This window comes from Xiphophorus couchianus, chromosome 15, assembly GCF_001444195.1.
Source record: "Xiphophorus couchianus chromosome 15, X_couchianus-1.0, whole genome shotgun sequence".
Lineage (NCBI taxonomy): Eukaryota > Metazoa > Chordata > Actinopteri > Cyprinodontiformes > Poeciliidae > Xiphophorus > Xiphophorus couchianus.
In genome coordinates this window covers 6,574,204-6,588,282 of record NC_040242.1, presented here as the reverse complement: position 1 = coordinate 6,588,282, position 14,079 = coordinate 6,574,204, and the positions used below count along the sequence as shown (strand labels likewise).

The following is a 14,079-nucleotide window of genomic DNA, read 5'->3' as shown; positions in this document are numbered from 1 at the left end:
ATACACCTCTTCGTCTCGTCACTAGAATGATGAGATAAATAAAAAAAAGGCACAAAAAACTCAAATTCAAACGCCTGACTGTCTTCCAACTTCAGAAACTAATCGTGATTTCACCAGGTTGAAGCTTTTCGAGGTATGTTTACGTATTACGTTGACATGTACCATAAAACGGAGGTCCTGTCGCTAACTGTCGTAAATTTGTTGGTTTAGGTCAATTTACGATATTTCCTTAGGGTTGTTTGATGCTAGCTTTCAGGGCTGGTGTTTTAATCAGTGGTGAGAACATGCACCTTAAATGTTTCTTATTTTTAGATTACTCCGTTTTATGAACATATATATTTATCGTTGTTTTCTGTTGCCGTTGCTTAAGATTCTGTTAGATGAGTTAATATAACTTAGAAATAATGTCGATTCACCAATACACATACTATTCTTTATGCATAGTGTCTTTTTACGCGTTTTGTCATAATATTTGTACATTGGTCTCGTTTTCGTGACTAGGTCGGTTAAGAAGCGCTACATTTAACTGTTTGTAGTTCGCCAGTTCTGAACAGAGATGACATATTTGTAGTAACCTGGTTGTTATTGTGTTTTGTCCCTTTCCACGGTAGACATCATGGCTTCGGCTCCAGCCCAACAACCCACACTGACCGCTGAACAAACCAGAGGTGAGAGAAACATTTTCCTCCTTGTTTGACTTTTTCCTCCAACGTAGCAAACGAAATAGTTTAAAAGAGGCTAGATAAGCAGTCAGCGCTCTCTTTAGTCATCAATCCTGTATATTTTCCCAAGCTTCCTAATGATTGAAGTTTTATTAACATAATCAATCGTCTGCAGAAATAAATATACAGTATGATTAAAAATGTTGCTCCTGCGTCACTAGAATGCCCTCTCCGCATGGAGTTTGCATGTTTTACGAAAGTATTCGCTCTCTTGGATGTTTTAGCTTCTTTATTGTTTTGCAAATCAATCAAGAACAACGAAATTTGGCTTTTTTGAAAAAACAAACAAACGAAAAACAAATCAATTAAAAATATGTAACATAAAATAAGCGACTTCACAAATAACCAATGTCCCTCCATCCCTTCAAGTTAGTATTTAGTAGCTGAATGAGTCTTTTCAAGTCCAACCTGTAAACCTGGAAGGAATAAGCAGGTATAAAAGATGAATGAATAGTTCTGCTGCTGCTGCTGCCGATCCAACATATGGTTACCTGCACTTGCTTAATCCTCACAGAAAGGTTGCAAACCTGGACTCTTGTCTAGTTCAAGCAGTTAAAGCAAGGCAGGCCCAGGATTGAATGCTTTTAGATCATAATGCCATGATAAACATGCAACTAACCCCATCTTTTATATCACTTTTCCCTTCATATTATAGCAGATAACAGAGCAAAACTTAGAGTTGCTAATTAACCTAACTTTGTTTTTTAGTTTTTCATAATGCATCTCAAAATGATTCCCTAGTTCTAACTAGTCAAAATCATGTCCACAACTGTAGATTCATCTGCTCCTTTCCGATGACAGAAAACAAAATTAACCTTGTAGTCTGAGGTTTAGAGTAAATCGAATAAGGTAGTTATATAAATTTCAGTCTGTCAGGTAGTTACTGATCGAGGCAGTTGTGTAGGTATTCATTTGTGCTTTGGAAAGTTTGCAAAGTAACCACAGATGCTCGTTTTGTTCTGCAGTGGTGCTGAGTGAAGTGATCCAGGCCTTTTCGGTGCCAGAGAACGCTGTGCGAATGGAGGAGGCTCGGGAGAGCGCCTGTAACGACATGGGGAAGATGTTGCAGCTCGTGCTTCCTGTGGCCACTCAGATTCAACAGGAAGTAATCAAGGCGTATGGATTTAACAATGAAGGAGAAGGTGATGTTGATGTCTTACAATATTTAATAGTTTTTTGAAATAAAACTAAGGAACAATAAGCAGTTCTATTTGTTTTGTGACCATGTTTGATTTTTTTAGATGAATTTCTACTCAGATTTTGATGACTCTACATATTTTAGCTACTAATGGCATATATTTAGTTTAAATGATCAGATAAGTTGAGTTTTTTTATCAAAAAATACAAAATAAAAAAAAGGTCAAACTTAAATCTTTGTGAAAATGTTCCAATATCCTACACTGTGTTCCAAATTATTATGCAAATTGGATTTAAGTGTCATAAAAAGTGTCATAATTTTTTTATTGTGCTATTAAATTTATAGGTGGTAGTGTGTGTCAGGGCTCTTTGAATCACTATAATTAATTTCAGAGAGCTGGGTTGATTAGTTTGTGTGGTGAGCTCAATTAAAGGAAATGTTCTTAAGAAGGATGTTCCACATTATTTAGCAGGCCACAGGTTTCAAGCAATATGGGAAAGACAAAGGATCTTTCTGCTGACTAAAATCATCAGATAGTGCAGTGCCGTATGACAAGATATGAAAACATTAGATATTTAACAAAAACTGAAGCGTTATCGTACTGTGAAGAGATTTGTGGCTGATTCAGAACAAAGGTGGGTTTGTGCAGTAAAGGCGTAATGAGAAAAGTTTCTGTTAGACAAATTCATCGGATTAAGAGAGCAGCTGTTAAAATGCCCTACAAAGCAGCAAACAGTTATTTGAAGCTGCTGGAGCCTCTGGAACCTCAAGATGGAGGATCCTCCAGAGGCTTGTGGTGCATGACTCTACTATTCGGCCACCCCTAACCAGAGCTCACAAGTAGAAACGGTCGGAGTGGGCCCAGCCGTACATGAAGATTAATTTTCAAACAGATTTGTTCACTGATGACTGGTATGCAACCCTGGATGGTCGCAGATGGACGCAGTAGTGGATTGGTGGTGGATGGTCACCACGTCCCAACATGTCTGTGACGTCAGCAAGGAGGTGGTGGAGCCATTTTTGGGCCGAAATCATGGGGAGAGAATCATTGGTCGGCCAATTCAGAGTCCCTGAAGGTGTGAAAATGACCTCAGCAAAGTATATGAACTTTCTGACCGATCACTTTCTTTCATGGTTCAAAAAGAAGAGCGGTACCTTCCGTAGCAAAATCATCCTCATGCATGACAATGCACCATCTCATGCTGCAAGGAATACCTCTGTGTCATTGGCTGCTATGGGCATAAAAGGGGAGAAACTCATGGTGTGGTCACCATCTTCCTCTGACCTCAACCCTATTGAGAACCTTTGGAGTTTCCTCAAGCAGAAGATCTGAGGGTGGAATGCAGTTCATATCAGAACAGCAGCTCTGGGAAGGTTTTCTGACATCCTGCAAAGAAATTCAAGCAGAAACTTTCCACAAACTCACAAGTTCACTGGATGCAAGAATTGTGCAGGTGATATCAAAGGGGTCCTATGTTAACATGTAACTGTTAAGTCTGTTAAGATGTTTGATTGAAATAGCTTTTGATTTTAGTACATGTGACCACTTAATGCTGCACATTCATAGAATGACAGTTTGCAGTTCTTTATAATCCATAAAATGTTTAGAAAATCTGCTGTGCATAATAATTTGAAACAGAGCATTTTGAGTTTTTATTTTTGAAAAAAAATACTGTTCTCATGGGGAGCTTTGTTCAGTAAAATTTGATTCGTACTGCAACAGTTCATGACTTGAAAATGATACTGACCATCATTTGCATTGACCATTTAAGAAAATCTGAGAAAATATCACTTGCATAATAATTTGGAACACGGTGACTTGACTTTTTTTTTTTAAATGTACTTTCAAGTTTTCCAAAATTTATACAAAACTAGTGAACGTTACGTGATTAAATGAATATATCAAACAATTAACTTTGAAGAGACATTTTTTATACGTTAGAATAAATTTAGAGACAAATTAGTGCACTCTGCAATGGAATCTCACACTGCTCTACTGATACAATAATAAATGTTTCACAGACGGAAGGTTGTTTTGCATAAATGTGACTCGCGTCAATCTGCTGCATCCCTCACAGGCGTCCTTAAATTTGCCAGACTGGTGAAGATGTATGAAACCCAGGACCCAGAAATAGCAGCCATGTCTGCAAAGCTGAAGGCTCTCCTCCTGCCACCGTTGTCAACACCACCTATAGGAGGCGCCATTCCAGCTTCATAGGATTTATTTTTGACCAGGTCAAATGCAAGAGTGCTTTCTTTCCATGCTTTGCTTCTCTGTATTATCATGTATTTAAGATCCTGTTTTTGATTTTAGGTCTAAGTTTTATACCACTAATGTTTCTTTTAAAAAAATATGGTTATATTGAAAGCATTCTTGCAAATTCTTGATTTATTTTTTGCATTGTATTTATTTGTTACATATAACACTATAACCACTTTATTCCACTGAAACATTTACTTTAATGCCATCCTTTTTTATATAATGCCATTTGTTTTTCTGTAAAAAATAAATGTTTTCTCTGTATTTGTGTTATTTATACAAAGGGGATAAAAAGCTGTGATAGACACTTTATTAACGCATTAAAATCATAATCACATTTTTAAAAAGCCAAGAGGTACCTTTACATTTCAGACAGTGGTAGGCGTGTTCATGGTAAAAACCTGATTTCTAGCATAAAAATTGTACTACATGTCTGATCCCACTCTGAATAGATGAAGACAGTGATTAGAGAAGAGGTGCATAATAAATAGTTAAGATAAAGTGACCTAGATGCCAATATATTCCTCCAAAAATGCTACATTGTCATAGCTAACTTGGTAATAAAGTGCTCTTTAAAGTAAATGAAGTGCATACATTGCATAAATCAATGCACCGACTGGAACACAGAAGTACCTGGTGAGCAGGTGATCATCCTGCTGCACTTCTTTCTGCGTCCTAGATCTTATTCCCCAGATCCAGTGTAGTTGCTGTGCAAGTAAAAAAAATAAAAAAGTGCTCCATGGGTGAAATGCTGTATAGTTTCTTCCACAGGGAGTCAGCAAGCACCTGCTTCTGAGTGAATGATATTGTATTTGACACAAAAGAAAAAATGCCAATTCAACACTTCTGACACATTTTAAATCCTGACAGATGAGTTCCTTGTGTGCAAGAGCACTAATTCACTAGTTCACCTCCCAATTCTTCACAAAAGGAAAATGGAAGAGTGCAAGTCACTGGATCCTGTCTTCACATTTCAAAGTGACGGAAAACGCTTTCGACATATGCCAGCACTTTCTGCCAGTCTGGCCCATCTGCCTTCAGCATCTCCTCCACTGTCTGTCACAAAGTTAATGGGAAAAGACATTGCAGTCAAATAAACTTCAGAGCTTAACAGATTAAAAAAACAGTAAGTGATCTACAAGACATTTATGATTTCTATTAAGAGAAAAAGTTTATGTTAAGGAGCACCTATTTGTTATAAAAAACACTACAAACCACTGACACAACCACTTCTTGTTTCCCTAACCAAGAAATGGCTGTTTAAAGCTGATTAACATTTTAAATATCTGCATAGAACATTTGATGCATTGTTTGAAAAATATATTTTTTAAAAGTCTCACCAGTGTGGCCGGGATTCCCACGCTCTCTCCCGTCTTGAACGCAAGTCCAAGGTTTTCTTCCTGCCCAAACAATGCACATTTTACATTCAGAAGTTATTGGCTTTTACCAATATTTTGAGCACGTTAGTAATATCTTGTAAAGCCATTTAATGAAACTTGTGCATCTTCATAAGATTGCAGGTGCAGCTCTAGATCACCTTCCTGAAAACACCTTGATCTGTTTGAGTATTGGCAAAAGACCAGACTGCTTCATTCTTCCACAAAACATTCATTGTGTCTAAGGTTGTAGTTTTTTTTACCTTGTCAGTTGGAGCGAGGCTGTCATACGGGATACGAGTTGGCAAGTAGGTGTGATAAACCGCACAGAATGCCAACCCATCCTCCCAGCAGGTACTAAAATTGGTGATCTCAATATTCTGTTGCAGATCAACACACAAGAATAATTATAATCATCACAGAACAACTAAACAGATTTCATTTTCTGTCACTAGAGTATTACACTCGAGACTCTCTGCTCTAACCTTGTAACCTTGGGTACGACTTTGGCACCACCGCAGCAGAGAGTTTCTCCTGGAGCCACCATGACGCCTCAGCAAAGCACTGAAGCCATCCTGAGGTCTGAGGTCAAGACAAGAAAGTCAAAAATAAAAATCCACACTAGTTATATCTAAATTAATGTTTACTTTTGATAACATTGTACATTAAGTTTATTAGCAGAGGCTTCTCAATAAATTAGAATATCATTGAAAAGTTATTGAACTTAGATAGTGAAGTGTGTAATGTTATTACAAAGGACTGCTTGGATTCAATATTTGTTAGGGTAGGCTATAATGTTTCAAGTTACGAAAGGACTGCATGACTGAATGCAAAATTGCTAGAGTAGTATGAAAAAGAAAAATGTGGGCTAATTACAGATATTTTTAGGACAATATAGAATAGTTTTATTGTAATTACTTGTTTCTCAAAATAGTGAAGTGATAAATATGCTGGGATATTACACTCTTGACAGTAAGGTTTATTAGCAATTACTTTTTGGAACTTATCATGGTTGCGGATGTTGTGAGTGACTGTCTGCTGGTGTTTCCTATAATTGTGTAGGCTATAACATGTCAATACTATATTTTTGTAGAAAACCTAAATCTCAATCTATATATATATAATTTAGATTCTGATTTACTGAGTCACATAGACATATAGACCAACTCTTTAAGCTTTAACAAGCATAGGAAGTGACATTCAGTGAGCAATTACTCATTCTTTTATATAAATGCCTCAACATTAAAACAGCCCTCTGCAAAGAAACTGCAGCTTACTTCACTGAATCTGAGGTTTGATCCTCCTCTTGTTTTCCTGTGAGACAAAGATGCATCAATTCCACAGCAAAAGCAATACACATACAGTAGAAACTGATTAGCTAGGTTTATATGGAGCCCTGCTCTTGACAGCTGAGAAAATAAGTCCGAACTCAGGTGAAATCTTCTCTGCAGAATAGAAACTTCTCTCAAGTAGAAAAAAGGGAATGGAACATTTGTGGGTTTTGCACATATATCCTTGAGTTATTTGTGTAGCTCTGAGTCAAGACAGTTTTCAACAATAATTAGATAGTGACATGTACTAGCAACATGAAATTTAAAGTGTCAGAAGCAAGATGTAACCTGTGCAACACCAGTCACATTACAAACCTCAACTCAGAAGTATTGATTCTGACCTGTATGAAAGTTAGACCAACTGTCCTGCCTCCTCAAAAGCCGGTCTGCTCTTTTCCCTTCTGTTGGCTCTTCTTTCTGGATGGATTGTAGGAGAGAATCAACAAATTTAACATAAAAAACAGTAAAAAAAAAAATGTATTCCAATTCTGCTGGTGACACCCACTGAGAATTTTATACCTTGCATAATGGTAATGTTGTGCTTGTGTTTTTTGAAGTCCCATTCTGATTTGAAGAATCACTTTGCAGTGGAAGACCAGACAGGCTCCTAAAGATCAAAATTATGTTTTAATTGTATGAGGCAGTTGTGGATGATTGTAATGTGAAATATCACATACACTTACCAAGACCTTTCGGACAACATCACTATCTTCCGTGGATCTCTTGGTCCACGTCCGACTTCTTTCTTTTTCTCCAGAGTGTGAATGCAGCCCTCAGCTACTCCCTTTCTAGTCAGCTCAACATTTTCTGATCCTTTCGTCTTGTCAAGATCATGAGTTTCACCATCGCCACCATTTCTAATTTCTGTTTCACCTTTGTTTTGAAGATCATTTCTAACCTCTTTATCTATCAGTTCATTTTTCAGCCTACAAACATTCCTCAGAACATCCAGCTCTGCTTGCTCCTGCTGCCGTTGCACAACGACTTCATTTAGTTTGCAGCAAACGTCTTTGTGCTCGACTCTCAGGCTCTCCAGCGCTCGCTCGGTCTCCTGCTGCCTCCTGAGAGTGTGAGCCAGCTGCTCCTCCAGAGCTCTATGGTTCTCTTGGAGCAAACCCAGAGAGTGATCCGATTCCAGTCGCAGCCTGTCGGCCACGGACACGGCAGTCTGCAAGTCCCACTGGAACTGCTGCCACTCCAACCTCTCTGTCTGGGAACAAAACAGTCATCTGAAACTAAGGTTGAATATTCTTAAAGTGTATAAAGAGTTGTTACTTCTGGCATTTCTGTTTCTATGACAATACTCATAGAAAACATTCCTGTTTTCTATGAGTTTTTTCTTTGGCAAGACAAGAATTACATTTTTTTTTATTTATATAAATGGTTTTCATTTATATAATTAACTAAATTCTAAACTTATACATGAACTGTAGTTCACACTATACCTTGCCTTAAATAACAATAAGAGTTTGTTAAGAAACTGCCAAAAAAAATTATTTTTCTTCCAGGGCAGAGCATATTACAGCAATATTCAATAAAACATAACATGCATCCTGATGAGTCTGGTTTGTCAGATTAGAAGAACCTTTTGAAAACACTTTTGAACACTTTTTTAAAGCCCAGTTTTGAGTTTTTGAAGGACATTTGCAATAGTTAAAAAAAAATCTGCCCATCAAGTATTTCTAAGCCATTACCAAAAATAAAAAATAGGGTGTTTGACATTCAAAACCTCCAATGCAACCCTGATTTTTTCCAGAAGACAATGTGTCTGCAAATTCACCTTGAAGCCAGACTTTCATTTGCTTGTTAAAAAAATTATTGAAGGGCTACATGTCGTATACCAGACTCTAAAGCTCTCAGTCAGCATATTCAAGTTTGTCTTGTGTGCAAGGAGAATGAGTATTCTTAAAAAGAAAGATAGCAGCAGAACTCTGCAAAGTTACATTTGACAAAGAAAAAAAAAAATAAGTTAAGGTGTTGACTATATTACAAAGCACCACACTGGTGCAATCTACAGACCAAATCTTAGGATTAGCATCTGCTTCATGAAGCATGAAAGGCTAATCATTTATCTCTGTAAGAAATAAATCAAAGGAAACAAAAAAAAAAAGACAAAACAAAAAATTGTGTGTCCAAGCTTGAGACTTCTTTTCCATCATGCTCCGAAATGTAATACTGAAAGAGCATGTTTCATGTGAGTGATTGAGGTATCAGGTATCCAAAAGGTCCAGCAAAGCTTACCCTAAGTGTCTCCTTTAGCATGTCCAGCTTCTCAACAAGGTCTTCCCTTTCAGTTATTAAGCGCCTCATCATTTCTGAAAAGGTGAACGAAACATGTTGAACCAAAACAGATACAGGTGTGGCTTATTGACAAATACAGGTATGGTTATTCGTAATGGAAAACTTGCTTTTTTTGTCCAGCTAACATAATGAAATGACTATTAAATAAAATTTTAAAAGTTTTCACATGATCATCACAATGAACTGTGAAGAAAATATAGATGATTTCAGACTGACAGTTAAAAAAAAAAAAAAAAGAATAATACCTTTTAATGGACTTTTTTATGTTCCAAGAATCAGACTATGGGAACTTTTCAAATTGTGCAGGATTAGAATCTGCTGGTGCCCTCGTAAATTTCCTTTAATAATATTCCTTTGGCTTAGACATTAGAAAGATGATGTTCTCCAATGCTGCCTTAAAATGTTTTCAACCATTTTTTTAAATCGGTGATCTCAAGTTACTTCCAAAAAAATGGCTTTATTATTCCAATTCATCTTTCCAGAGGAATAGGATGAAATTACAGTACGCAATCTGAAAATTGGTGATTGCTGATGGTTTTTTCTAAACCTCATCAGGAACATGTTTTTGTTCCCCTTCTGACTACCGTACTGTAAAGGTCATATTGGTGCAGTCGTTACCCCGTTAACAGTTTATATCTTGAACACATTTGTTAAACCTACTTGCTTGGTGCTGCATTAAAAAAATTTTACTTTTCATTTAGGCTATTTTTTTCATTTTAAGAAACCAGTCTAATAAATTCTTCGGTTAATCACAAAATTATTACATTATGACAATAGTGTAATAATTTTTAATCTTCAAGATTAATCTAGCTTGAGTTTTCAGTAAATATAGTCTTAACTATCAATTGTGAAAAGAAACAGAAAAACCAGCCCCATACCGACAGCTCCGGTGGTAATATCAGTGTTGGGGGTTAGGCCCAGTGAAGCTCTGTAATGCTCTATCAGGCTGAGTAAAACCAGGGTCATCTCCTCTCCAGCTCTCTCTGCTGCTGCCTGCAGCTCCATCCCGCTGTCTCTCTCCTGCCAGCTCTGCTCTGAAGGTAATCCTCGGGGCAAAGGCAGCGCAATCGGAACGTCCGTCTCCTGTCCGGCTGCTGCATCACTCGAGTTGATGCTCTCCACGCTGATCACTGCCCACTCCGAGGGAGCCGAGAGCTTCTGTTTCCAGTCTGCAGCTTGGGAGGGGGTGGAGGGCGTGGTGCTGGTGACTGGTGATGAAGTTTGCATCTTATCAGTCGAAGCTGCAGAGGGTGAAGCCATGGCAGCCACCTCTGCCTCGAAGGGTGAGGTAGGAGGTGTGTGGTAGAAGTCTAAAGGGGAACCTAATGACAGAGAATTAACAGTAAAACACACTTAGGTCAGAAAATGTCTGATAAGTTGCAAATATTTGCTACGCTTTTGTCTCCTCCCTTAATCTCGATGCAGATGAGAGCATTGTCCACCGACCTGTTTACTGTCCTGGGCTGAATGATTCAGCAAAATGCATCTCCTGCCAATAACTTGGCCAGCAACAACATGTTATCCCATGGGGCAAGAAAAAGGATACAAGATTCTCCCTGATCCTCAGCAGGAACTCTTACAGCTAATAGCAAGCATTCAGATCCATCACAAGCTTCTTGTTTACAAAAATGAAACCCTGTCATAACTATTATTGATTTCACTATGTTATTTTGATCATGAATCCTTCTATATCATTAACTGCTTAATATGATGATGAAGCTTAATTGGTTTGTTTGATGCATATCCTATCTGGTTTCTAGGGTACAAATTTTGGCAGTCTGCAGGGATCTCATTATTCCCCACATCTTCCTTCCTTGTCCTTGAAGGATTCTGCAGACTCATCTTTCCCTGGCAGCAGTGTGATATACTGTAGTCTGCTCAGTAGCTGCAGGACTGCTATTTCCCTCCTACAGCTGGAGCAAACTCCCTGCATATTGACAGCTAAGAAGAAAGGCAAGCTAAGGAACCTTAAACAGATATAAGTGAGGGATGTAACAGTGAGCTGCCAATCAAACATTCTTGACTGGAGACAAGATCTCTAAGGTAGAGTGGCACCATTTTGTGCTAATTAAACAAAATGACAGTTGGGCTGTTTTGCAATGAAGAACAAAGTATCTGTGGAAAAAGCAGATGCAATACAGATGTGGAATTCCCCAATTTAGCATTTTTAAATGTCTAGAAATGTTCCTTTGCTCATTTTTTATATACATCCTGAATGTATAAAGCGGTAATGCAGCAGAGCAGCAAGTGCAATAGAGTCTAATATTTTAAGATACCTGCTGGGCTGCTAAATCAGGTCAAAATGAAAACATCTGGTTTTGATCTGTATGCAAATCAGGATTTTCAAATCAGGACTCTTACACAGATGAAACAAAAATGTAAGGAGGAGAAAAAGAGTCTATAAATAGTTGATGTGAAATGATGCAACTTAGTGTTTTAACTCAACCACAAGCAGCCTAAAAAAGAGAAAAATAATAAAAACAACTTATTTTTAAAGCCAAGCCAGAATTAAAGGCATGTTACTCAACCTAGTTTTGCCAAGAAACCAGAATCATTCTTCTTACTCCCTTAATTTTGTAAACATATTATGCAAATTGCAGATTGAATATTGTGCAATATTTTAGCCTAGGTTGGGTCACTGTACTCAGTTCCCAAAATTAGACCAATGAGTAATACAATGGCCTTAAATAGAAAGCAGACATCTGCATTCACAAGAAGGTTAAAAACTAACAAAATCTTTTTGTATGGAGATGCTGCAGAGTTCAGAACCAGTCAACTTTCATAATTAAAATAAAATCTATTCATCAAATGCATCAGAAATACTTTTCATTTACTTTGCTTGTTTGAGCCCTTTGATTAATACCTTTGTAGATTTCTAATGCATGTTATATCACTAGCTGTCCAACCACAAATACTGCTATCAAGAAAAAAATGCATACCTGTATCTGTAGGTCTGTAGCTGTCCTTGTCATTGTGGTTACCCATCATTCAACCTGACTGGGTATCGGCTCAGTGTATCAAACACTGCCCTCTACTGTCCCAGGTGTCTTATGAAGCCTTGCTGTAGTTTGGACATAAGAATTAATGTACGTTTTAATGAGGATGACTCACAGTAAAACATCTCCAGAAAATAAATAAAAATGAAGCTCCAAATATTTGATTTTAAATGAAACCCCTAAAAAATTTTAAAGTAGCGTTTCAATTGAACAGTCACCAACTTCAGCTTTAGATAAGACTTTCTTACAATGCTCATGGTGCACAATAATTTAGGACAGGAGTCTTCAAGAACTACTGCCCAGCAACTTTCAGATGCATCCCTTCTCAGCCTTTCCCAAACTTAACGGGATTCTGATGAGGCATTAATCATTTGACTCAAATGTGTTGCCTCAGCGATGCTAAAAATTGCAGGGCAGTAGCTCTGGAGAGCTGGATAATCCCTATTTAGGATGTAATCATACCCCCCTCCCCCCCTTTTTTTATTAGCCCTACATTGGTTCCCGAGTTGCATCACCCTGGGCAGAGAGCCATAATAAAAACAGCCACTGTCTGGAAAAGACAACGACACTTGTGACCCCCTGGGGACTTAATGAGATATATTTAGCTCAATAAAAAAAAGAAGAAAAAAAAAAGAAGCGAAGCAGTTTTATTTTCAATGGTAGAGAGAGACAGCTTTAATGGAGATTCTAGGCTCGACAGCTCGGGATAACTAAACAACCCCAAACTGTTAGGAACCATGTTTCAAAATATCAACACAAAATGTGAAGCGGGTAGATGGTGACTAAAGTTTAAGGTCAACATATCTCAAACATGTGCCGTATTTTAGTCAGTCGTTTAGTTTAGGGCATTGCAGATGCTGAATCTGTGCAGCTACCGTTTGCACACAGCATGAAGCATTTTAATTTTTTTTTTGTTTCATTCATCGTACCTGCTTGGCTCAGTCTGGCAGCTGGAAGCAGTCCACTTTAGTCTCAGGCTGTCCTGCGCGGTTTTTCTGCGACCCTCTCCGCCTTTTCTCCTCTGTCCCGTATCCCGAATATTCCCGGAGGACAATGAATCCCATCAGTGAAAACACATGTGACTCAGAAAGACAGAAACGCTCGTCTCCGTCTATGACTTGAATCCAATTTCCGATATTATCCAACGCCAATGCTTCGTCTTTAAGTCCAATGCGGCAAAATAGGAAGGGGGCAGAGGAAAGAAACTGGTTGCGCAGCAGCTTTTCACCGCAGAAACAGGAATGATAATGGCAATACTTTAAAGCGATGCTTAAACCCCCCCCACTAAAATACAGCAGACCGATAATAAAAATGCTACGTGGGAAGCGACCCAAAGAAGCAGTCACACCTGCTGAATGGAGGCTAATTATTTTCTGTGAAAACCAGGTGTGGTGGCACGCGGGGAACAAGTTCTGCTGTCACGCGGCCTGCAGGTGGATTCTGTCAGATCCTGTCACATAGCTTTAAACCACAAACACTCAAGTAGTCTTTAATCAACAGAACTATGCTTATCCAGCTATGAAAGCTCCGACACTAATGCCTTAAACAGGGGAGCAGCTTGCGAGGCGAGGCACAAACTAAAAATAACACGACTGAATATTTGAGGAAGGAGTGGACGATGTTTTTTCTAAGCAGCCAAGCAGCCGTGACTCTTTTTGTTATAGCTGTTTTGTCTCCGATCATATATATATATATATATAGCCAGGTGAAAACAAAACAAACAAAAAGAAAAAAAAACAAAAAACAAGAGTGACAAGTCTTGGCACTTTATTTATGTAGCCTATCTGGAAGAGAAAATGATTTAATTGCCCTTAAATTACAACTTATTTACTATGTGTTACTCATTAAAGTAAACATAACTTTGTTTTTCTATGAGGAAAAAGTTAGGATATTAAACCCCCAGAATATAGTGTTACTCTCTTTGGTTGAGTAACACTATATTCTTATATTTGTAG

General features: G+C 38.0%; 2 protein-coding genes across 4 annotated transcripts; one reads left to right on the top strand and one right to left on the bottom strand.

Annotated features, from left to right (window-relative positions):
• Nucleotides 1-3: 3 nt before the first annotated feature.
• grcc10 (gene rich cluster, C10 gene) lies at nucleotides 4-4,702 on the top strand. 3 transcript variants are annotated; one of them, XM_028040359.1, is made up of 4 exons: nucleotides 4-133; nucleotides 612-668; nucleotides 1,688-1,864; nucleotides 3,939-4,702. In XM_028040359.1, the coding sequence occupies exons 2-4, from the start codon at nucleotides 617-619 to the stop codon at nucleotides 4,076-4,078; spliced, it is 369 nt and encodes a 122-aa protein (XP_027896160.1). In that variant the 5' UTR covers nucleotides 4-133; nucleotides 612-616; the 3' UTR covers nucleotides 4,079-4,702. The 3 variants fall into 3 exon arrangements, with proteins under 3 accessions (XP_027896160.1, XP_027896159.1, XP_027896162.1); XM_028040358.1 differs by lacking the exon at nucleotides 4-133 and adding an exon at nucleotides 183-276; XM_028040361.1 differs by lacking the exon at nucleotides 4-133 and adding an exon at nucleotides 479-501.
• LOC114158648 (cytospin-B-like) lies at nucleotides 4,417-13,562 on the bottom strand. Its single transcript, XM_028040354.1, has 12 exons — nucleotides 13,054-13,562; nucleotides 12,068-12,189; nucleotides 10,007-10,450; nucleotides 9,069-9,142; nucleotides 7,511-8,037; nucleotides 7,347-7,434; nucleotides 7,169-7,244; nucleotides 6,774-6,810; nucleotides 5,982-6,078; nucleotides 5,760-5,876; nucleotides 5,461-5,520; nucleotides 4,417-5,176 (listed from the first exon to the last, which is right to left on the bottom strand). Exons 2-12 carry the CDS (start codon nucleotides 12,114-12,116, stop codon nucleotides 5,087-5,089), a joined length of 1,659 nt encoding a protein of 552 aa, XP_027896155.1. The 5' UTR covers nucleotides 12,117-12,189; nucleotides 13,054-13,562; the 3' UTR covers nucleotides 4,417-5,086.
• Between the last annotated feature and the right edge of the window lie 517 nt (nucleotides 13,563-14,079).